This window comes from Prunus avium, chromosome 7 (assembly GCF_965620075.1).
Source record: "Prunus avium chromosome 7, drPruAviu1.hap1.1, whole genome shotgun sequence".
Lineage (NCBI taxonomy): Eukaryota > Viridiplantae > Streptophyta > Magnoliopsida > Rosales > Rosaceae > Prunus > Prunus avium.
Window position 1 is genome coordinate 33,903,525 of NC_142290.1, and position 25,523 is coordinate 33,929,047.

Genomic DNA, 25,523 nt, shown 5'->3' on the forward strand with positions numbered 1-25,523 from the left:
AGGATTAGAGCGTGTGGGCTATGGGGTCTTACTGGGCCCGGAGGACGTGGCTTATCATTCCGAGTCGGGACTCATTTACACTGGTTGTGAAGACGGGTGGGTCAAGCGAGTTAAACTCGACGACTCGCAAAAGCCAAGCGAGTTTGCGGTGGATAGCTGGGTAAACACGGGCGGCAGACCGCTCGGGCTCGCTTTCGGACTCCACAATGAAGTTCTCGCCGCTGATGCCGATGAGGTTGGTCCACGAAGGAAATGTTAAATTTTTTTGTTTTTTGGTTGTTTCTCTTCAATATAGTAATATACGGACCAACGCATTATTTGGATAAAAATACATTATAATAGTTACAATAATAATGTCTAATCCACCCAAAAAAAGAAAAAGAAAAAGAAAGTAAATGTTTGAAATAAGAGATCTACCCAAAATAATCAAATGTCTAATCAATTTTCGATTTGTTTCCTTAATTTGTCATGAATATTCATGTTACGGTTCCTTTAGTTAACTCACCCATTAAAAAAATTCATGATTCCGCTTTTGAATTGTCCTAACTCACAATAATACTTTTTCATGATATTATATATCATACATTTATCAACATGTATTATTAACTAATAAAAATACTAGATCAGTATTTGAGGCTGACCCTGCACTTTGGTCTGTTTGGTTGTCAGGTCGTAGCTCAAGAATCTACCATGAGGCTGACCCTCTCAGCATGCATGCAGTGCAGCCAATAAAAATTCCACAGACACTATTGTAATCAGAAACAACATACAATAGAGAAAACTACCAACGCAACGTTAATTAACGGTCATGTCCGGGTCAGTGAACCCTGCAGACTCAGCCGAGTTAGCTTCCAAAACCAAACCCTAATTGATTACTTGATAATACATGAAAATGCACCAATTTCGAACATTATTTTAATATCTGGTATCTGTCCAAGAAAGACTATGACCAGTATATGTAAAGTACATGTGATTGATATGGCAGGGCTTTGCTGAATATAACAAGTGAGGGTGAGGTAAAGCTGCTGACAGACGAGGCTGACGGTGTAAAATTTAAAATTCCAGACGGTGTAGATATAGCGATGGACGGTATGATTTATTTCACAGATGCTTCATACAAGTACAACTTGACAGACGTTCTTTTGGACATTTGGGGGGGTCAGCCTCATGGTAGATTGTTGAGCTACGACCCAACAACCAAACAGACCAAAGTGCTGGTGGATGACCTCTACTTTGCTAATGGAGTGGTGGTTTCGCCCGACCAAAGTCACGTAATCTTCTGCGAAACCCCCAAGTACGATATTAGTTCACGATGTTATATATTGCAATCCGAACGTTTGATCTAGATTGATAACTTACATTGTTTTTTTGTTTGTGCGTGCTATAGGAAGCGATGTAAAAAGTATTACATACAAGGCGAGAAAAAGGGAAGTGTGGAGACTTTTATTGATCCGCTGCCAGGCATGCCAGACAACATCAGATATGATGGAGAAGGCCATTATTGGATTGCATTACCAGTGGTACATACAGAAAGTTCCCACTTTACATTCTTGCCCTTTAATTTTCAAACATTTCCTCGTAAAGGGCTTAACAAGTCGTTTCTGTTTTTTGTGTGCAATTTTTTGATGCAGCCGGCTATGCCGGCATGGGATTTAGCTGTTAGATATCCTTTCACCAGAAAAGTGCTGGGAATTATGGAGAAGTACACAGTGATACCCATGTACAGAGGAGAACGGTGGCATTTTGGAGGTTGATTTAGAAGGAAATTTGATTTCATCTTACTTTGATCCAGAATTGACAGAGGTTTCTAGTGCGATCAGGATTGGAAATCACATTTTCGGCGGTTCCCTGCACAATCCTTACATACTTAGCTTCGACATTCAAGAATATCCAGCAATTGATGTTGCTTGAGGAACAAGCAGATATATATATATATATCTGGGTTTGCATGTATGACGCTTGCACTTGTACCTCTCTCCATATTCTCCAATCCTGGAGAAATTTTTAAATGTTCCAGGTACACCACGTGTCTGGTGTACCATCCAATAAACATAGAACATGTGGAATTATTATCCAACTTACTGCATTTCTTCTTATGACATGTGGCGGACTACATTGGACATATTCCATATGTCTTCCGTCTATTGGATGGTACACCAACCACGTGGTGTACCGGGAACACTCAAAAATTACTCCCAATCCTGGGATGGTGGGGTGCAATCGTTAAGAATTATTTTAAAAGTTATTTATTTTCAATAAAGGTTGTTGCCTATAGATAGGAGACTGGTATTCCCCACTCTATAGGAGAATCCATAGTTTGTAGGAGTCATGATTAGTTTGTCTTTCTTCATGCTTTTAATCGTGGGATGTAGTTCCACAAAATCTGAAAGTTGTGGTTGAGTTACCCAAGCAAGTTGTGGTTGAGTTACTTGCGGCAGTAACTTTGGTGTTTCTATTTAAAATGTAATTTTTCATTCAGGTTCATTAAGAATCAAGTTGAAGTCTCTCAACCGTTCCTATTGTTTTTCAACGTTCTGGTTATTTTTCTTGAGCCTTTTAATTTTCAACAACAATACAAGTGACCAAAATTTATAAATAATTGCTTGGGTAGCATGTAAGATTTGTAAGCACCGCCTGTTCCTTCCCACATTTCGTTCGCATTTTTCAGCCACAGTTAATAAGAAGATTGAAGGTTTTGTCACTCGCAGGAAATGACAAAATAACCTAAGAGCACTTGATAGGATTTTTAGTACCTGCGCAAAAAGGGTTAAAATCTCTGAAAATACTTGCAAGAATACAAGGTAATTGTAGTATAAATGCTCATGCAAGGTCGTTGTCCCCAAAGATTGTTTGACTAATTTGTAATTAAACTAACTCTTAGTTAATAATTAAAGTAGACTTTGTCAAAGATTTGAAATTTATGACTTTGAAAAGATTAAATTAACAGTAAAAGAAATCTGAAAGTTGGGAAATAATAACAACGAAGAAGAAAAACGTTTTTAAAATTAACAATTTAGAGAAAACTAGGGTTTAGCCATCACTGTCACAATCCTATGCAATTTTATCAATTACTTATGAATTTCCACATATATGCTTTGAAAGTTAGGTTTTCCTAATACATATTTTCCTTGTGATGTTCAAGCGAAAACGTATATCTAACATGCAATCCGTCTGTGATGTTCAGATCAAATATAAACAGGCAAGACTCATTAAGCTTTGTGAAAACTCTTTGAAAAATCATGCAACCCTTAAGAGCGTGATGTTCGCCTTAAGTGAACTTACAAGTTACAACTACTAATCACAAGAAGCCCTCCTCAATTTCAGGGTGGTGTTCCAACAGAAATTGCATCAAATTACTTGTCTAAATATCATAATGGTGATTAGTCATTAAAATAGATAGATAGTTTTAATCGCAGTGATTAATAATTCAAAGCAAACATGCATCCATTTATAAGCAAATTAATAAAATTACATATTCATGCTAAGGCTTATGGCCTCGCCCTAGCAATTTGAATTAGTTACGCATACTCATAATTAAAATCAAAGAAAATATCATTCGAATGAATAGGAATAAAAACACCTTGAAGTAGAAGCTCTTCAAAAACCCTAGCAAAAGTCTCTGTCTTCCCCAAAATTGCATAAAAGAAAGGTCCCAAAAATTGCTGCGAAAAAGAATTTAAATACCTCCTAAAACCTAGCTGCCCAATCCCCACAAGGAAACTAAATTAAAATAAAATAATACTAGGATATAAAGTCTAAATTGGATTAGGAGAATTTGCCCACAATCTGCCCAGCCACGTTTTGGCCTCAAATCTCCTCCAAATCCGGCCCAAGATAGCTTGTTTTAAAGATAAAAACGTTCTGAACACTTCTCCAGAAGGCCATGAACCCATCTGAGGTCATCTTGGGCTCCAAAAATGCAATAAAGGCCCAAAACGTCATTATTCCAGCACCGCGCACTGCTCCTTTATTTTATTTCCAGAAAATAACCGCTTGATAGAAACATCTGAAATTTTGATATAATCAAGCTAAATGACTCACGAACGTCCTCCAACTGGAATTACTCCAAATTTCGTCCATTTGATTATGTTTTGCTCCAGAGGAAGTCGAAAGTCCTATATTGGAAATATAGTTCAAAGTATCAAAAAATTTTCAAAATATTAACCAAAATATACTAAGAATTGGGTTAAATATATGATATAAAATCTACTCATCAGCACTCTCATATTATAGCATTGCTACCATCGGTGGTTCATACATGCGAGCTAACACAATAATATCCACCATGTAAGTAAATTTCATAACTCATGTAATCCTATATATGTAATATTGATGGCTCACAATCACCTACACTCGCACGTGTATAGGCGTCGGATGCTTGTCTATCTCTTTATTACCCTCTCATTGCCACAAGCTCACAGCTGCTTATCTGGAACATATATGTTATTAGAAAGCTTATTGACCATTGATTCAAATTTGTAAAATGTTGCTACTGGGGTGTGGATGAGGGTGTGCTAGCCATCAAAAAGGAATCTGCATGGTTCTATTTCCCAAGTCTTCTCCACGTAGTCTCGGATTGTTCTATAGTTGCTAAATCTCCTCGGCCCAGCTGTGCTAAGGATGCTCATCTGAGTCCGCTTATTTGGATCCGCAAATGCTTTATCAGCAGCAGCCTGTAGTCATATAGAGTCAAATCCCACGCATTGTACAACACAAAACTCAAACTGCATATATATGCTTTGAGTTGGGACTGCCAAGTAAACAGAAATAATTACATGCGCCTCTAAATAGCCTTCAAAATCAGAACCAAGTAAATAGAAGTCTTTACCACCGTCCATAGTATCATGCGCATAGAGATTCAAAGTAGTCTTTAAAGCCGAAATAGCCATCTCAGACCCTCCTACACATGATAAATATCAAAGCAGGAAACAGTTTGCTCAGAACAACACCACACAATTGTTGGGAAAATGGCTCACCTAAGGATACAAGGTTGGTCTTGGCGCTGAAAGGAAGATTTTGAATCTGCCTAAAAGCGACCGGTCGCTAGGCATTTGCGACCGGTCGTTTTGAAGCAGATTCGAAGTCTGGAGCAACATCAACGAGCGACCGGTCGCCAGTTCTTTGCGACCGGTCGCAGGAAGCTAGCGACCGGTCGCTTAGCATTTGCGACCGGTCGTTTAGAAGCAGATTCAAGGTCTGGAGGAAAAACCAAAAGCGACCGGTCGCCAGTTCCTGGCGACCGGTCGTCCCAATCGTGCTGTGACGATTTCTTACGCGTTTTCAACAGTGTTTTCAATGGCTATCGCTTTCCACAAGATTTCAGAGGCTTAGTGGGTCACTTCTGAGTTAAATGAACGTTGACTACCTGCTGGATAGTTGGGAGAGCACTCATGGCTAATTGGTTATCTTATTTCAAAGATATCACTCTCCATTTTCTGGTGTAAGTGGGAGGTGGCTGAGTTGGATTCTATTTACCTACTTGATCTGACATTTAGTCTAAGTGGTGACTAAAGGGAAGAACGTGGAGGACAAGCTGATATCTTATCTCTTGTCTATTGGCTTGTGTAGGAAATGGGGTGAAGTAAGATAACACAAGAGGAGAAAACAAGTTGAATAATTGTAAGTGGAAGAAGCTGGTATTCCAAGTTGAGTTAGAGCTGAAGTTTTAGTTGTGTGTTCAGAAAAACTAAGGGGAGAGCAAGAGAGTTCTCTAAGTGTATCAAGGTGTTGAGCAAGGGTGTGAGAGAAACAGATTGTGAGGGTAGTGTTCTAAGGGGGTTTCCTTTGTAAACCAAAGTTGTAACCTATCTTCATTAGTGAAATTTCTCAAGGTGATCACCAAAGAGGATGTAGGCAATTTGCTGAACCTCTATAAACACTTGTGTCATTTGTGCTTGGTTAATTTCTGTGTGTGTGTGTAAGACTCATCCATCATTGAGTTCTTTGTCCAAAGTCCATCAACAACAAGATCTTAAAAGGGCAGTGAGTTAGTCATTAATTCTCAACAAGTGGTATCAGAGCTGTGTTTGGCAGCTGGAGCTAGTTCTTCTCTTGGAGTGCTAGTGTGTTGAAGATGGCAAGTGACATGGAAGCTGAGAGTGGTAGCAGTTCACAGCATATGAAGCCACCACAGGCAGCAAGTATGAAGGTGGAGTTAAAGCCTTTCACAGGGAAGGAGAACTTCACTCTTTGGCAACGAAGGATGAAGTCAGCTCTTACACAACAACAGCTCCATGTAGTGTTGGTTGGCAAGGAGAAGAAGCCAGCAAGCATGACGGATGATGAGTGGGGAGTTCTTGACGAGTTAGCCAGAGGAGCTATCGAAAACTATCTCTCCGATGAGGTGCTCATCAACGTGATAAAGGATACAGCGAAGCAAACATGGGAGAAGCTCGAAGAGATGTTTGCAGGGAAATCGTTGTCCAACAAACTCTTCCTCAAGGAAGAACTCCTGAATCTTAAGATGGAGGAGGGAGGAAATCTAATGGAACATCTAAGTAGTTTCAATAGATGTGTTGCTGACTTGCAGAGAATGGATGTGAATTATAGTCCGGAGGATAAGGCTCTCATGTTGTTGACATCCTTACCTTCGTCCTATAAACACTTCCGAACCACTCTTATGTTCGGAAAGGTTACTCTTGATTTTGAGCCTGTGGTGCAAGACATCATGACACACCATAGGATGACTCAACGTTCGGGAGAAAACTCTCAAGGTGAAGGTCTAGTTGCAAAGACCGGAGAGAGAGGTCGTTCAAAGAGGCGTGAAGGCAAGAAAGGCAATAGAGGAAGGTCCAAATCCAAGGCGAAAGATGGTTGTTTCGAGTGTGGGTCAAAGGAGCATTGGAAAAAGAATTGCCCCATATGGAAGGAGAAGAAGAACAAAGGGAAGAATGCAGCAAACACAGCGGAGGATGTCACGGAAAGTGATGGTGAGCTTTTGTGTGTTAATAGCAATGTTAAAACAAATGCATTGGCTAATTCTTTAAGGTGTTCCTCTTCCGATTGGATTTTGGATTCCGGATGCTCATATCATATGTGCTCAAACAAGGAGTGGTTTGACACGTATGAGAAAGAAGATAGCAGTGAAGTGATGATGGGGGATGGCTCAATGTGTAGAGTCAAAGGAACCGGTACAATCAAGGTAAAGATGCATGATGGGGCTGTTAGGACGCTTGGAATGGTAAGGCACATTCCAAAGTTACGTAAGAATCTCATTTCCCTTGGAACTCTTGATAAGAATGGTTATTCATTCAAAGCAAATGGAGGGAAACTCATAGTCTCAAAAGGTTCACTTGTGATTATGAAGGGTGAGATTCAACCTAATTGTCTATATAGGTTGTGTGGTACAACAATCATAGGTGGAGCAGCTGTATCTACAAGCAAGGACTCGGAAGATGAAACTCAGCTTTGGCATTTGAGGCTAGGGCACATGAGTGAGAGGGGCATGCAGGAACTACACAACAGAAAATTGTTGAAAGGTGTTCAAAGTTGCAAGCTTGAGTTCTGCAGATTTTGTACCATGGGAAAGCAATCAAAAATAGCTTTCAAGCAGCGAAACAAAGAGGAAGAAAGCACGGGTGTGCTAGATTATATTCACACGGATGTATGGGGGCCATCACCGGTTAAATCGAAGGGTGGAGCTCGCTATTTTGTGACTTTCTTGGATGATTTTTCCAGGAAGGTTTGGGTCTACTTCATGAAGGAGAAATCTGAGGTCTTCACCAAATTCAAAGAGTGGAAGGCGGAAGTAGAGAACCTAACCGGAAGAAAGATCAAGATCCTAAAGAGTGACAATGGTGGTGAATATAAGGACAGCAAGTTCCTTGAGTTTTGCAAAAGTGAAGGCATTAAGAGGCACTTTACCGTGAAGAAGACACCCCAACAAAATGGAGCTGCGGAGAGGATGAACCGAACTCTCATGGAGCGTGAGAGATGTATGAGAATTCATGCAGGGTTGCCCGAATCTTTTTGGGCAGAAACGGTTAACCACGCTGCCTATTTGGTTAACCGATCGCCTTCAAGAAATCTTGAGTTCAAGTGTGCAGAGGAGGTATGGTCTAAAAGGTCAATCGATTATTCGAATCTTAAGGTGTTTGGGTGCAGTGCATATGCACTTATTCCTAGTGATGAAAGATCCAAGTTGAAGCCAAAGTCTCTTGAATGTATTTTCATTGGATTTGAGAGTGGTGTGAAGGGCTACAAGCTGTGGGATCCAGTGAACCACAAGAAGATACTCAGCAGAAATGTTGTGTTTGATGAGAAGACCATACCTATGAACAAAGTCAAGAATTCAGAGGCAAAGGAGGATGTTGTTGAGAAAGAAACAACCTTTGAAGTTCCACTCAAGAAGGTGTCAAGAAAGACTACTCAGAAACAGCCAACTGAAGACGTTCAGGAGGAGGTGGAGTCCGACATTGAAGAGGAAGAAGCTGGGCAGCATCAACAACACACTCAAGAAGAAGAAGAGGCTCAAGAACAGGTGGAGCCATCATCTATAGCTCGGTCCAGGCCCAAGAGAACCATCAAACCACCTCAAAGGTTTGGATGGGAGATGGATGCAGTTCACTATCCCCTAAATGCTAGTGAAGAAGAACCAACCACGTTCCAAGAAGCTGTTGAGAACAAGGAACGGGAAAGTTGGATGGAAGCTATGATGCAAGAGATGGAATCTCTACACCAAAACTCAGTTTGGGAGTTAGTTCCTAAACCCAAAGGTCGCAAGGTTATTGGCTGCAAATGGGTGTTTAGGAAGAAAGAAGAAATGCATGAGAAGGGTGCCACCTTATTCAAAGCTCGGTTGGTGGCAAAAGGATTCTTGCAAAAGGAGGGAGTTGATTATGATGAAATCTTCTCTCCGGTGGTGAAACATACTTCTATACGACTACTACTCTCCATAGTAGCACAAGAGGACATGGAGGTGGAGCAAATGGATGTGAAGACTGCTTTCCTTCATGGTGAATTGGAGGAAGACATCTACATGAGCCAACCTCAAGGGTTCATTGAAGCAGGGAAGGAAAATCTGGTTTGCAGGTTGAAGAAGTCTTTGTATGGACTGAAGCAATCTCCAAGGCAGTGGAACAAGTGCTTCGATTCTTACATGATGAAGATTGGGTATAGAAGATGTGAATCTGATTGTTGTGTGTACTCTCATGCATTCAAGGATGGTAACTTCATCCTTTTGCTTCTTTATGTTGATGACATGCTAATTGCATGTAAGGACATGTCAAAAATCCAGAATTTGAAGACATTACTTGGAAGGGAGTTTGACATGAAGGATCTTGGTGCTGCACAAAAGATCCTAGGAATGGAGATAAGGAGAGACAGAAAGGAAGGCAAGTTGTGGCTGTCACAAAGCAAGTATATTTCCAAGGTACTTGAAAGGTTTAATATGATGGATTGCAAACCGGTGTCTACTCCTTTGGCGGAGCATTTTAAGTTAAGTGCAAAAGAATGTCCTTCTACGAATGTGGAGAAGGAGGAAATGAGTAAAGTTCCATATGCAAGCTTGGTAGGGTGTCTCATGTATGCAATGGTGTGCACACGCCCCGACTTAGCCCAAGCCGTTAGTGTGGTGTCAAGGTATATGGCGAATCCTGGAAGGCAACATTGGACAGCAGAAAAATGGATTCTCAGGTACTTGAAGGGCACCAAAAGGCTTGGGATATTGTTTGAAAGACAACAAGGAAAGGCATGTGTGTCGGGGTATGTAGATTCTGATTATGCAGGAGATCTAGACAAGAGGAGATCCACCACAGGATATGTCTTCACTTGTGGTGGAGGACCGATTAGTTGGAGAGCAGTGTTACAATCGGTTAGTGCCTTGTCTACTACGGAAGCGGAGTATATGGCTTTAACGGAAGCTTCAAAAGAAGCGGTATGGCTGAAGAGATTGGCAAAGGAATTCGGGATAGCTCAAGACTTGGTGGTGATTCTAAGTGACAGTCAAAGTGCTATTTGCTTAGTGAAGAATCAAGTGTTCCATGGGAGGTCCAAACACATTGATGTGAGATACCACCGGATAAGGGATTGGGTGAATGATGGAGACATCACAATAATGAAGGTTCATACAAATGAGAACGCTTCAGATTGCCTAACAAAGCCAGTCACAACAGCTAAGTTCAAGCATTGTTTGAGCTTGCTCAATCTTGTTACATGCTAAAGATTGAGGTGGAGTTCTTGAGAGTTATTAGGACGATTCTCAAGACATTACAGATGTCCTAGAAGGCAATGATGTCCACAAGGAGTATTAGGCTCGCCATGGTGGAGATTGTTGGGAAAATGGCTCACCTAAGGATACAAGGTTGGTCTTGGCGCTGAAAGGAAGATTTTGAATCTGCCTAAAAGCGACCGGTCGCTAGGCATTTGCGACCGGTCGTTTTGAAGCAGATTCGAAGTCTGGAGCAACATCAACGAGCGACCGGTCGCCAGTTCTTTGCGACCGGTCGCAGGAAGCTAGCGACCGGTCGCTTAGCATTTGCGACCGGTCGTTTAGAAGCAGATTCAAGGTCTGGAGGAAAAACCAAAAGCGACCGGTCGCCAGTTCCTGGCGACCGGTCGTCCCAATCGTGCTGTGACGATTTCTTACGCGTTTTCAACAGTGTTTTCAATGGCTATCGCTTTCCACAAGATTTCAGAGGCTTAGTGGGTCACTTCTGAGTTAAATGAACGTTGACTACCTGCTGGATAGTTGGGAGAGCACTCATGGCTAATTGGTTATCTTATTTCAAAGATATCACTCTCCATTTTCTGGTGTAAGTGGGAGGTGGCTGAGTTGGATTCTATTTACCTACTTGATCTGACATTTAGTCTAAGTGGTGACTAAAGGGAAGAACGTGGAGGACAAGCTGATATCTTATCTCTTGTCTATTGGCTTGTGTAGGAAATGGGGTGAAGTAAGATAACACAAGAGGAGAAAACAAGTTGAATAATTGTAAGTGGAAGAAGCTGGTATTCCAAGTTGAGTTAGAGCTGAAGTTTTAGTTGTGTGTTCAGAAAAACTAAGGGGAGAGCAAGAGAGTTCTCTAAGTGTATCAAGGTGTTGAGCAAGGGTGTGAGAGAAACAGATTGTGAGGGTAGTGTTCTAAGGGGGTTTCCTTTGTAAACCAAAGTTGTAACCTATCTTCATTAGTGAAATTTCTCAAGGTGATCACCAAAGAGGATGTAGGCAATTTGCTGAACCTCTATAAACACTTGTGTCATTTGTGCTTGGTTAATTTCTGTGTGTGTGTGTAAGACTCATCCATCATTGAGTTCTTTGTCCAAAGTCCATCAACAACAAGATCTTAAAAGGGCAGTGAGTTAGTCATTAATTCTCAACAACAATGGTAAAAAATGACACCAAACACATGCCCTCTAAAGAATCTGAAAATTCTAGACTGGTCACCCCAATCACTAATTGGCTAAGTGAGTATGACTAATTGAAGTGACTGTAATTGCATACCTTATAACACGTGCACATTGCAGTGGCATTTTAGGAGATACTTCCTCATGCAATTTAGGAACTTCATGAATCTTTCCCCCAAACAAAAATTGGAGAAAGCAAATTCTAAGAGAATTATCTCTGTATACTATAAACAAGTATATCTTTCCATATACCAATCTAAGATCTTGAAATAGTCAATACACAGATTCCATCTTGCAGAAGTTACAGCAAAAGCAAATTTCAGTTGGTCGACAATACTTGACATCACAATCAGCTAAGCTGAATTCAACTAAATTATAGTTGGCTACATAAATCTCGCTCGGCCTTTCCATTCTCTACGGAAGCTCATGTTATGTTCAGTCACACGTCATCTATCTTTAGAGAAGGTTTATCAATTCACATCACAGTGGTATGCTTGTATAACGTTATATAAAATTTACCAGGTTGTCTGCTCCTATTTCTTCAACAATTGTATAGACCCATCTTCTGTAGCTAAGAGTAAACATCCATTCATAAGAAATTTCATGCTTCCAGTCCAGAGGCCTCATGTCCTGCGGTGCTGCAAAGGAATCATCACACGTTGTAGAGTGAAAACCAGAGATTTTAACTCTCAATATTTGTACAAAACCGGATAGGAAGACTGCATGGAAGGATACAAAATTATTTCTGTTACCAACTTCAGAAGATCTCCGACATCCGTGTCATTATTTATTTTTTCTTACCAAAAAAGAAAAAACATGAGAAGAAAAGAAAGCTCCAACTCCACATCCATATCTCATTGAAAAATCAACAAATTACTGTGAGAAGAAGATGAAATAGGTATGCACAATGCTGGAGGATGGTGATAGCTCCCTTTAGAAGGTATAAGGTAGTTCTTTGTTAATAAGTTATAAAAATATGGAATGCAAAGTTCTTCACCATATAAAATCAGATTCACCTTAACACAGTCATATCGATGATAATGCCAAGTATATTAAGCAGTTGTCTATTGTACTCGTGTGTTCGCTTTGTTTGCACATCAAACATTGCATCTAAACTAACCTGCAGTTGAAAGTGATAAATTTCAATGTAATCTATTAAACATACCTCCTAGACAAAAGAGAAACGATGAACAGGATAGAAGTTGTAAGAACTTGTGACCAAACCTTCACACCACTCATTGCCTCAATGTACTCAGCGAGCCTCATTTTGTTAACCTTCTTAACCTATAACATGAGCATATATACAATAAATTTAAAGAGTGTAGTCGCACGGCTATACACTATAAATAGAATATTTTAAAGTATCGCCTCACGGCTATACTCTATAAACAGAATATTTTTAAGGTATAGCCGCGCGGCTAGACCCTTAAAAAAGTATAATCTGGATTTTTTTTTAATTACTTTAATTAGTAATTATATTTTAATTATTATTTACTTAGTGAATAAATAGTATTTAAATAATGGAAAGTGTGGCATTTGATAGGAAATCAATGAGGGAGATTATGTTCAGAGGCAACACTTTGATGCTGGGTTATCTAGAGAATTCAAAACCAGCTCATCACCTGGCAGTTAGGCATCCAGATGGTGTGTAGAGAATTAAACAAAGTGTAGAGACAAAGTGTAGAGATTTTCTGGTTTTAATTTCTTTTAATATGTGATACTTAGGCCATTTCCAATGGGGGCTCTATACGGGGCTCAATCACCACAAGGCTCCCATAAATACAAACTCTTCTTAAAAAGGCATCCCCAATGGTGCAAGTTTGGGGCTCTAAAACTTGAAGCCCAACCGGAGTAGTAGCTAAATATATGTGCTTGGTTGAAGCCTTTGAAACCAAGTGGATCCAGCAAGGAAAAAAGCTGCAGCCCACCTTTTGCAAGTCTCTCACTTGCCTTGCGATTGTACAAAGCCTACTTGCCATTTTTTTGTTTTGTCAATAGCATGTTGACCCAACATGCTAAACCAAAATTCCAAAAGCTGTGTGAACAACTATATTATTAAGCCACTTTTTCAAAGCCAACAGGTGGCTACAGATGTCCAACGGCTAAAAACAGCCATATTGTTTCTTCTTCTTTTTTTTAAAATTTAAAATAAATAGATTTGTAACTCAATTCTTCCTATAAATATCCATCATATCTCTCATAATTTTTACACACCACAACATCTTTATCACTCTTGATCAATTTGTCAAATTTTTTCACTCACTAGATTATTTAATTTTTTGTAATTTTTTTGTTAATCTCTTTTTCACTAATGGCCGAAATTAATGTTATGCATCTTGTTTTAATTTAACCATGTTGTATCATATTTATGAAATAAAATGTTGATTTCCAAATCTTGTCCAAATTTTGATTTTTTTTGGTTGAAATGTTCACAAAAAAAAAAAATGGGTTTCACTAAAATACCCAAAATGGGGGCTGAAATTATAAAAAAACCCAACACCCAAAACATTTTATAAACACACCCAAAAGTCATCATTACACACACTCAAAACCCATTTATAAACACACCCAAAAAATATACAATTGTTGATTTTGGAGTTGATTTTGGGTGTGTTTCTATGTTTAAATAGTGTGTGGGTTTTTTTATAAATACATGTCTAGGATTGGGTTTATTTATAATAATCTAAAAAAAAAAACCTAACATAACATGAACAAACATTAAAGTAAAATAGTTAACAAAAAAAAAAACACCACATAAATCAAATTACATCATAAAAAAATATAGAGCCCGCCATGAATATAGGGCCTCCCATTGTGGGAGAGATTCTTTTAGAGCCCCAAAAATTCCATCGGAGCTCTAAATGAGGCTCTATAAACCCTTTTTAGAGCCCCAACCACTGAGGATGGCCTTATACTAGGAGAGGTTGCACACAGCAGCCTATTACATTAATTACACACAGCCCGCCTATACAGCAGATATTAATTACAGCAGCCCTATAGCCACTCTAGAGTAGCCAACCTACCAAACAGTAGTCTACATGCTAACAGATGGGTACATTCAGATGAAAGACAGGGCAAGGGATATTACCATTTGTGAAGGTGAGGTTATCAGCACCCTTGACGTGGAGGCAGTTTTGCTGATTCATCCACAAGTTTTGGAGGCTGCTGTTGTGGGAAAATATGATGAGGTTTTTGGGGAGACTCCTTGTGCTTTTGTGAAGTTGAAGGAGGGGTTTGGTGGTGGTGTTGAGGTAAGTTCTAGAGAGATTCTGGAGTTTTGTGAGGGGACATTGCCTGGTTTTATGGTTCCAAAAGTTGTGATATTTGGGAATTTGCCTAGCCCAACTGGGAAGATACAAAAATTTGTTCTAAGGGAGAAGGCCAATATTGTGGGAGGCCAAGAATAAGATGCCAAATCTCTGATTATGGCCATTTGATTTGACAATTGGCAAACAGGTTTGTTGGTTTTTACATGAAAACTTTCAGTATTTGGGTAGTGGTGTGGATGATTAATTACTTAATATTTTTTTGATATGCTATATAATAAGGTTACAATAGCGTTTTTCTTTTTCTTTGTTACATTGCAAGAAATCGAACAATGAACATAATTATTAAACTATGATGTTCTTCCAAATCTAAGTTCTCCATAGATTTGAAGTAACTTATGTCAATCAAGAAATTGAAGTCTCAAAGTGAATATTGTGACAACCATTTTGCCATAATAATCATATCATATTATAAGAGCAAATTGGCTAAACGGATAAAATAAAACTAATGCTCAATTGTAGCAAAAGTAGTTCTAAATTTGTTCCCCAATTTGAATTTTGGTTGTTGATTTCGCAAAATGGTTTCTTGAGTCCGTGAATTCCACTTCCTTTAGCAACTCCATTACACTTTCTGTTAAATTTAAGAGCAAAATGATCATTTCGTGTCCAACCCTATCCCCACACCAGCTCCACCACTCCTTCCCACCACCAGTATCTTCACAAACCCACCATTCAAAATAAGAAAAGGATACTGTTTATACAATATATAATTGGTCAATCAGAAAATGACATGTGGAATAAGGGACCCACGAGAGGACCCGTTAAAATCGGTAATTATTTGCGCTTCTCAAAGCATCATCGGCAGGATGTGAGCCTTCGGCACCCTGGACTGCTGATCATAGAAAAAGACGCACTTCATAAGAATTCCTTATAGATACACGTGGCACCTCCTCAGATAATGCCGATAGTCCCACATTGAAATTCTACCCAATATGCACATAAAACAAGGTAATTGCGACATTCGACAATTTAATCATTATTCTGTCCATATCACTATTCATTCCGCGCTTATTCTAATTTAAGTATATCGAGAGCCTTTGATCGATATCACATCGGTGTCAAAGATCTTACCGAGCACTCTTTGTCTTACAGATCATCCGCTCTGTCAAAGACACGAGATTGAAGGTGACATCATCACTAAATTGGGCCCATAAGTGTTGGATCATTTTTTAGCATCAGCCGGCACAAACAACAAATTAACAATATCGAGATCATGCTTTGGACGTTCCAATTGGTGAAAGACGTGGAAATTGAGATCTCCATACAATAATGCACCAACATGTCATCATCACTAAATTGGGCCACAAGTGTTGGACCATTTTTGACACAAACCACAAATTAACAATATGGAGATCTCCATGCAATAATGGACCGACCAACTCATTTATAATTCTAAATGGACTGACCAACCCGTTTATTTATTTGTCTCCAATTTACTATAGTTTGATCACTACCATGTCTGAGTCAAAGAACCCTGCAGACTCAGCCGACTCATCTTCCCAAACCCAACCCTCCAACTCATGGCCGTCAGCCACAACTTCTCTGTTTCTAATCCTAATACTTACCATCTTCACTGCCACGTTGGTCTATCAACTCGACTCGTTCGACCCGGCCCCTCTGCCTTATCACAACCCTCGCATGCTTCCAGTGTTAGAGCGTTTGGGCTATGGGGTCTTACTGGGCCCCGAGGACGTGGCTTATTTAAGAAAACTGTCAGTATTTGGGTTGTGGATGATTAATTACTTATTATTTGTTTGGTATACTATTATTTGTTTGATGTTCTTTCAAATCTAAGTTCTTCAAACATAGATTTGAAGGAACTTATGTTACTCCCTCACCAGTATACACCAGCTCCAGCACTCCCTCACCAGTATACACCAGTCAAAATAAGAAAAGAACCCATACAACAAATTAACAATATCGAGATCATGCTTTGGACGTTCAAATTGGTTGAAGACGTGGAAAACTGAGCTTTCCATACAATAATACACAACCCATTTATAATTCTAAATGGACCGACGACCAAATAACCAATTTATTTATTTCTCTCCAATTGACTATAGTTTAGTTCATCAGATAGTTCATGTTCGAGTCAAAGAACCCTGCAGACTCGGCCGAGTCAGCTTCCCAAACCCAACCCTCCAATTGGTGAAGAAGTGAAAACCGAGATCTCCATACAATAATACACCAACCCCAACCAACCCATTTATAGTTATAAATAAACCGACCAACCCATTTATAGTTATAAATGGACGGACCAACCCTTTTATTCATTTGTCTCCAATTTGCTGTAGTTTGATCACTACCATGTCCGAGTCAAAGAACCCTGTAGACTCAGCCGAGTCATCTTCCCAAACCCAACCCTCCAACTCATGGCCGTCAGCCACAACTTCTCTGTTTCTAATCCTAATACTTACCATCTTCACTGCCACGTTGGTCTATCAACTCGACTCGTTCGACCCGGCCCCTCTGCCTTATCACGAGTTGACTCGCCACTTCATTAGGAGGGCTCCGGCTCACAACCCTCTCGTGCTTCCAGGGTTAGAGTTTGTGGGCTATGGGGTCTTACTGGGCCCCGAGGACGTGGCTTATCATTCCGAGTCGGGGCTCATTTACACTGGTTGTGAAGACGGGTGGGTCAAGCGAGTTAAACTCAACGACTCGCAAAATCCAAGCGAGTTTGCGGTGGATAGCTGGGTAAACACGGGCGGCAGACCGCTCGGGCTCAATTTCGGACTCCACAATGAAGTTCTCGTCTGTGATACCGATCAGGTTGGTCCACGAAGGAAATGTTAAATTTTTTTGTTTTTTGGTTGTTTCTCTTTAATATACGGACCAACGCATTATTTAGATAAGAAAACATTATAATAGTTACAATAATAATGTCTAATCCACCTTTCATCTTTTGAACTTATTGCATGGATTAAGTAAATGTTTGAAATAAGAGAGGTACCCAAAATAATCAAATGTCTAATCAATTTTCAGTTTGTCATCAATATTCATGTTAACGGTGATTGTATCACCCTTTACTTAACTCACCTATTAAAAAATTCATGATTCCGCTCTTGAACTGTCCTAACTCACAATAATACTTTTACATGATATTATAAATACACTTATCAACATGTATTATTAACTAATAAAAATACTATGTCAGTATTTGAGGCTGATCCTGCACTCGGGTCGTAGCTCAAGAATCTACCATGAGGCTGACCCTCCCAAATGTCCAAAAGAGCGTCTGTCAAGTTGTACTTGAATGAAGCATCTGTGTTGGCTAATATTGACTTTATTTGGAATTAGCCTCTCCGCACGCACGTGCTTTCGCGCCTGCAAGAGACTTTTTAAAATTTTTTTAAAATTTATTTTAGAATTAAAAAAAATAATGGGTAGTTGTGTTCCATAAAAATAGGATTCATTATCTTATTTTTCTTTTATTTTTAATTTTTTTAATATGAAAAATTGTGAATTTACCATATTATTCTCATTTAATTAATAATTTCAATTTTTAATGTTTGCATTAACCAAGTGCATTTTTTAATATTTTGAATGTTTCACCATTCTCTTCCTTTTGTTTTATATATATAGATGAAATAAGTATTAAGCAGTAATTATGTGGCGATTGGATATGATTTGTCAAGAATTTCCCATAAAATTGGAAAATAAAGATAGTTAAAGTCACTAATTAGTGTGGGATTATGAATATTAATTGAGCATATAATGTCGAGTGTACAATGAATTACTAGGTTACATGTGGCGGGCTACTAAGTTTTTATGAGGTGAAGCATATTAGAATACATGTAATATTTGTTAAAATAATTTCGATTTATGTTTTGTCAACAACAACAAAAACCAAGAATTCTACAACAACAAAAACCAAGAATTCTACAGTGATGGCCTTATATATGACCCTCACTGTTGAATGACTCCCACTTTGTTTTTCATTTTGAGCCAAGTAATTTGATCAAAAAAAATTTTGAGCCAAGTAAATACTATGGTCCAAACGCCACGTCAGTGGGCCCCCTAGTGGGAAAAATCTTTGCCTAAATAAGAACCATTCGATTCTCATCCATATCCATATCCATATCCGCAAGATAAGTCACCCTACCCTACCTGCACAATCTCAGCATGCATGCAGTGCAGCCAATAAAAATTCCACAGACACTATTGTAATCAGAAACAACATACAATAGAGAAAACTACCAACCCAACGTTAATTAACGGTCATGTCCGAGTCAGTGAACCCTGCAGACTCAGCCGAGTCAGCTTCCAAAACCAAACCCTAATTGATAATACATTTATATATACCTAGTATTTTTATTACTTGATAATACATGAAAATGCACCAATTTCGAACATTATTTTAATATCTGGTATCTGTCCAAGAAAGACTATGACCAGTATATGTAAAGCACATGTGATTGATATGGCAGGGCTTGCTGAATATAACAAGTGAGGGTGAGGTAAAGCTGCTGACAGACGAGGCTGGCGGTGTAAAATTTAAAATTCCAAACAGTGTAGATGTAGCGACGGACGGTATGGTTTATTTCACAGATTCTTCATACAAGTACAACTTGACAGACGCTCTTTTGGACATTTGGGAGGGTGAGCCTCATGGTAGATTCTTGAGCTACGACCCAACAACCAAAGAGACCAAAGTGCTGGTGGATGACCTTTACTTTGCTAATGGAGTGGTGGTTTCGCCCGACCAAAGTCACGTAATCTTCTGCGAAACCCCCAAGTACGATATTAGTTCACGATGTTATATATTGCAATCCGAATGTTTGATCTAGATTGATAACATGATAACGTAATATGTTACATTGTTTTTTTGTTTGTGCGTGCTATAGGAAGCGATGTAAAAAGTATTACATACAAGGTGAGAAAAAGGGAAGTGTAGAGACTTTTATTGATCCGCTGCCAGGCATGCCAGACAACATCCGATATGATGGAGAAGGCCATTACTGGATTGCATTACCGGTGGTAAATACAGAAAGTTCCCACTTTACATTCTTGCCCTTTAATTTTCAAACATTTCCTTGTAAAGGGCTTAACAAGTAGTTTCTGTTTTTTGTGTGCAATTTTTTGATGCAGCCGCCTACGCCTGCATGGGATTTAGCTGTTAGATATCCTTTCACCAGAAAAGTGCTGGGAATTATGGAGAAGTACACAACAGGGATACCCAGTACACAGGAGGACGGTGGCATTTTGGAGGTTGATTTAGAAGGAAATTTGATTTCATATTACTTTGATCAAGAATTGACAGATGTTTCAGGTGCGATCAGGATTGGAAATCACATTTTCGGCGGTTCCCTGCACAGTCCTTACATACTTAGCTTCGACATTCAAGAATATCCAGCAATTGATGTTGCTTGAGGAACAAGCAGCTATATATATATATATATAGGGTTGCATGTATGACGCTTGCATTTGTACTACCCTCCATATTCTCCAATCATGGGATGGTGGGGTACAATCGTTAAGATTTATTTTAAAAGTTATTTAGTTTCAATAAAGGTTGTTGCCTATAGATAGGAGACTGGTATTCCCTAGTCTATAGGAGAATCTCTAGTTTGTAAGAGTCATGATTAGTCCGTCTTTCTTCATGCTTTTAATCGTGGGATGTAGTTCCACAAAATCTGAAAGTTGTGGCTGAGTTACTTGCGACAGTAACTTTGGTGTTTCTATTTAAGATGTAATTTTTCATTCAAGTTTATTAAGAATTAAGTTGAAGTCTGTCAGCCTTTTCCTATTTTTTTCAACGTTCTGGTTATTTTTCTTTAGCCTTTTAATTTTCAACATCTGGTATTAGAGCCCCACTGGGACTGACTTAAAAAATCCCAAACAGCAGTAGCTTCTTGTATCTTGCAGTAGCAAGAATTTATGGCGACTAACAAGCCAGTGTAGGGGCTTTTTTGTTCCGACAGCTTCAAATGGGCTGGGCTGCCGTAAGGAGCGAAAATAGGTGAAATTACTCCCTGTGCCTGAGTTTAAGGACTAGGCCCCAAGAATGTTTCGAAAGAATAGTAAAACCTTAGGAAACAACCTGGTTATCTTCACCAATAGAAATAACGATGGCTTACAGGTAGATTCTTAGCTTGGTATGAGAAGTTTGTGGCATGGGAGCAAAACCATCATGAGTTTAGCATAAACAGAGAGAAGGCTATGAATTCCTATGAGAAACAGGGGTTTTAAGACAAGGGGGAATGGATTATAAGAGGGTTTGTTGAAGAGAGAGAAAGATGGGGGTATAATGGGTGTGTTGAGTAGTTTCCGGCAGCTTGACGAAAACTCTGTCAAGCTCTGGAACGCCTTAATAGAAGAGAAAAAGGGGAGGAGATGGAGGAATAGGGCTCGAAATTGCAGAGATTTCAGGGTGAGAGATGAAGCTTGCTCTTTGAATGTGTGTTGGTTTTGATGGGTAGAAGATGACCCCTTTTATAGCTGCTGGAAGCCCCCTTTCTCCAAGAAACCCTAATGGTTTGTATCCAATTTGGCCAAATCTTTCCATTCTTTTCTCTTCTCTTCCATTGACTTATCCTATTTGGTGAAATCCTCTCTGCCCAATTGCACAAAAACAGGATTTGGGGAGCTCTAGGATTTTCCTGTAGCTGTCTCAATGGGGAATGCCCACTTTCAGCTATCTTTCTTCCTTATTTTCTCCCATCTTCTATGGCTAGATCTGATAGGCAGAAAGAAATGGATATGCACGCTGGTTTGAAAGGTGCCTCCCTTCTTGCACACCAATATTCCATGGTTCGTTGGATGTTTCTTGCTTAAAACTTGTTCCTTCCCATGTGCTGGAGCCTCCCAGCAGCTCACACCTATGGATAGCTTTGGTTTTTGTCGTTGTTTTTATCTCCAGCCATGTGCTGGAAGCTTGTAGATATTTTCTTGGTTTGCTTGGGCTTTCTTAAGGTGATAGGTAAGCCTACTAAGGGAATGAGCTAATCTTTTCAAGTGATGGGCTAATTTTTCTAGAGTATTGGGCTTCCTTTTTCTCTCTCTTTTATGCTTACCCACATATTTGGGCTCAAGAAATGGGCTTGAGTTTTGAGCTCCCAAAAAAACCCAAAACTTCCATTTCTCGGCTCATCAATGAGCCTCATGAAAGCTCGTTACCATCCATACCACAACCCACTCAGTAAGCCTTGGACATTTGCGTGGCTTGGGCCCACTTAAGCTTGTGCATGGCTATGTGTAAAATAATGTGTAAAATAATGATGTTTCGCTTGGCATGGCATGTTGATTGGCGTGCTTGAATTTTATCACCGTTGGAAAGGGATATGATGCTTGACGGGATAATTTGCTTGGGCTCGTAGAGCCAGTGCATTTTATAGGCTATAGCGTGGTGGATTCCATATTGATTTGGCATGGCACGTGGTTGTGGCTCGTGCAAGCGTGCATGACGAATTTCCCGTGCTCCGAACCGGGTCTTTTCTTAATAAGGTGTCATACTGGGCCAAAAATTTATTTGGGCCCAACCCTGGATTTTTTAGGCCTCAACAGCCAGCAGAGACCTTTGTCCAGCCAGCCATACCTTGCTTTGATGGTCACTATGATCATTGGAGCATGTTGATGGAGAATTTCCTAAGGTCCAAAGAATATTGGGATATTGGGGAGACGGGATATGAAGTGCCAGAAAAAGGAGCACTACTGACACAACAAAAACAGAAGAAACTTGATGATCAAAGGCTGAAAGATTTAAAGGTGAATAATTATTTATTCCAGGCAATTGATCGTGCTATTTTGAAAATGATTCTCCAAAAGGATACAGCCAAAAACATATGGGAATCCATGAAAAAAAAAGTACCATGGGTCAGCAAGGGTGAAGCGTGTACAGCTTCAAGCTTTGAGAAAAGACTTTGAGATTCTCAAATGAAAGGAGGAGAGTCTATTACAGATTACTTTGGGAGAGCAATGGGAATTGCAAACAAGATGAGAATCCATGGTTACAAGCTCAATGATGTGGCCATTATTAAAAAGATCCTGAGATCTATGGCTCCCAAGTTCGTTTATGTTGTGTGCTCTATTGAAGAGTAAAATAACATTGACAAGATGTCAATAGATGAGCTGCAAAGCTCTTTGCTGGTCCATGATCAAATGATAAATAGAGGCACCTCAAATGAGCGAGCTTTAATGCTTATATTTTTGCTGAATCCTCAAGTTCAAGAGGAAGAGGTCGAGGAAACAGAGATGAAGATGGAGGTCGAGGCAACAAAGATGAAGGCAGATCATCTCATAATTACAAGAGGAATGATGACCATTCCCAAAACAGAGGTAGAGGACAAGGTGACAAGTCCAAAATTGAGTGTTATAGGTGTGGCAACCTTGGGCACTATCGAAATGAGTGCTACACGAAGCTGCCCAAAGAAAAAGAAAATGGAGAAATATCAAACTTTGCTGAAAAGAAGGAAGAAGAAACACTTTTGATGGCTTTCCATGCCAAGGAGGAACCTGAGTTGGATGTACGGTATGTTAACACAGGTTGCAGCAACCAAATGATTGGTAGTAAGTCTTCTTTTTCATTTTTAAATGAAGATTTTCGTATTACTGTAAGTTTTGGGGATTGTTCAATTGTTAATGTGTTGGGAAAAGGGTGATATTCAAATTAGGACTAAAAATGACTTTGTTGAGACAATTTTAAATGTGTTTTATGTTCCTGATTTGAAGTCTAACCTGTTGAGTGCTGGCCAATTACAAGATAAGGGTTATGTTATAACAATTCAAGAAAATGTGTGTGAAATATATGATCCAGCAAGGGGTGCCATTGTCGTTGTTCAAATGACAACAAACACATTGTTTCCGCTGAAGATAAAGACAGTTCAGGCTTGTGTAATGGCTAAGGAAGATGATTCGTCATGGTTGTGGCATTTTAGATATGGTCACTTGAATTTCAATGGATTGAGGACACTTCATCAGAAGCAAATGGTGACTAGCCTTCCCATGATCACACCACCATCCAAAATTTGTGAAGATTGCATTGTTGGCAAGCAATACTGAGATCAATTCCCAAAAGGAAAGGCGTGGTGGGCTTATAATCTGTTGGATTTGGTGCATTCAAACATATGTGGCCCAATTAATCCAATTTCAAATGGTAAAAAGAAATATTTTGTTTCTTTTATCGATGACTTTAGTCGAAAATCATAGGTGTATTTTTTGCAGAAAAAATCAGAAGCTTTTAATGCATTTAAAAGTTTCAAGGCACTTGTTGAGAATGAAATTGGAAGAAGTTAGAACCCTTCGAACATATCGTGGTTGAGAGTATTTCTCAAAGGAGTTTGAGGCTTTTTGTGTTGAACAAAGCATAAGAAGGCAGCTCACAGCCACATATTCACCTCAGCATATAATGGTGTATCAGAGAGGAAGAATTGAACCATTCTCAACATGGTTAGAAGTCTGTTGGTCAAGGGAATATTTTAAAGTATCGCCTCACGGCTATACACTATAAATAGAATATTTTAAACTATCGCCTCACGGCTATACTCTATAAATAGAATATTTTAAAGGTATATTTATGCGGCTATACCCTTTAAAAAGTATAATCTAGATTTCTCTTTTTTAATTACTTTAATTAGTAATTATATTTTAATTATTATTTACTTAGTGAATAATTAGTATTTAAATATTCTATTAAAATAATTAATTACTATTTATTAAGCAATATAATTTATGAAAGAAATAATACTAATTATTCACGAAATAAATAATAATTAATTAATAATAATTAATAAAAGTAATTAAATAAGGCTAAGATATTATTTAATTACTAGAAAGAATTTTTTTTAAAAAAAATTATTGAAATAAAGATATTAAGTGTATATTTATTTTTTTTAAACTCTCCCGATAAAAGTTCGTCCGCATATGTCTCTGTCGGCAAATATTTGCCGGATTAGACCTCTACTGACGAAATGTCATCATGAGAGGTCTAATCCGGCAAATTTTAGGCCGACGAATGTCATCGGGGAAGTTTTTTTAAAAATATATAAAAGTATAAAATTAGTTTCTTTACTTTTGTCTTTTGTCAAATTCTTTAAAACAAATAGCCGCGCGGCTATTCTCTATAAATAACCTATACTTTTAAAATGCAATCTCAGTACAATCTGATGATGGAAGGGGTTGATGTGAAGGATCCAAAAACAACGGAAAGTGTGGCATTTGATGGGAAATCAATGGGGGAGATTGTGTTCAGAGGCAACACTTTGATGCTGGGTTATCTAGAGAATTCAAAACCAGCTCATGAGGTTTTCAAGGGTGGATGGTATAGGACTGGTGACCTGGCAGTTAGGCATCCAGATGGGTACATTCAGATGAAAGACAGGGCAAGGGATATCATTTTTTGTGAAGGTGAGGTTATCAGCACCCTTGAGGTGGAGGCAGTTTTGCTGATTCATCCGCAAGTTTTGGACGCTGCTGTTGGGGGAAAATATGATGAGGTTTTGGGGGAGACTCCTTGTGCTTTTGTGAAGTTGAAGGAGGGGTTTGGTGGTGGTGTTGAGGTAAGTTCTAGAGAGATTCTAGAGTTTTGTGAGGGGACATTGCCTGTTTTTATGGTTCCAAAAGTTGTGATATTTGGGAAGTTGCCTAGCCCAACTGGGAAGATACAAAAATTTGTTCTAAGGGAGAAGGCCAATATTGTGGGAGGCTAAGAATAAGATGCCTAATCTCTGATATGGGCATTTGATTTGACAATTGGCAAATCATACATGAAAACTTTCCGTATTTGGGTTGTGGATGATTAATTACTTATTATTTGTTTGGTATACTATAATAAGGTTACAATAGCGTTTTTCTTTTTCTTTGTTATCGAGATCATGGTTTGGACGTTCAAATTGGTGAAGACGTGGAAACTGTGCT

General features: G+C 39.1%; 1 protein-coding gene and 2 pseudogenes across 2 annotated transcripts; all 3 read left to right on the forward strand.

Moving 5' to 3' along the window:
- The first annotated feature begins 71 nt into the window (after positions 1-71).
- On the forward strand, positions 72-2,542 carry LOC110770784 (protein STRICTOSIDINE SYNTHASE-LIKE 6-like; annotated as a pseudogene). Its single transcript, XR_015837090.1, has 4 exons — positions 72-235; positions 986-1,294; positions 1,388-1,520; positions 1,632-2,542. The product of XR_015837090.1 is annotated as a protein STRICTOSIDINE SYNTHASE-LIKE 6-like (transcript).
- An 11,839-nt stretch (positions 2,543-14,381) lies between these two features.
- LOC148293360 (putative CoA ligase CCL13 pseudogene) lies at positions 14,382-14,750 on the forward strand (annotated as a pseudogene).
- Positions 14,751-16,927: 2,177 nt separating this feature from the next.
- On the forward strand, positions 16,928-20,407 carry LOC148293361 (protein STRICTOSIDINE SYNTHASE-LIKE 7-like). The gene is made up of 4 exons (XM_088256015.1): positions 16,928-17,441; positions 19,100-19,407; positions 19,517-19,649; positions 19,761-20,407. The coding sequence occupies exons 1-4, from the start codon at positions 16,977-16,979 to the stop codon at positions 20,040-20,042; spliced, it is 1,188 nt and encodes a 395-aa protein (XP_088112141.1). The 5' UTR covers positions 16,928-16,976; the 3' UTR covers positions 20,043-20,407.
- Positions 20,408-25,523: the final 5,116 nt, after the last annotated feature.

Coding starts and splice junctions, on each gene's coding strand:
- LOC148293361 (XM_088256015.1), top strand. CDS start 16,977: ATGTCCGAGTCAAAGAACCCTGTAGACTCAGCCGAGTCATCTTCCCAA. Junction 19,408..19,516: donor ATCTTCTGCGAAACCCCCAA/GTACGATATTAG, acceptor TGCGTGCTATAG/GAAGCGATGTAAAAAGTATT. Junction 19,650..19,760: donor ACTGGATTGCATTACCGGTG/GTAAATACAGAA, acceptor TTTTTGATGCAG/CCGCCTACGCCTGCATGGGA.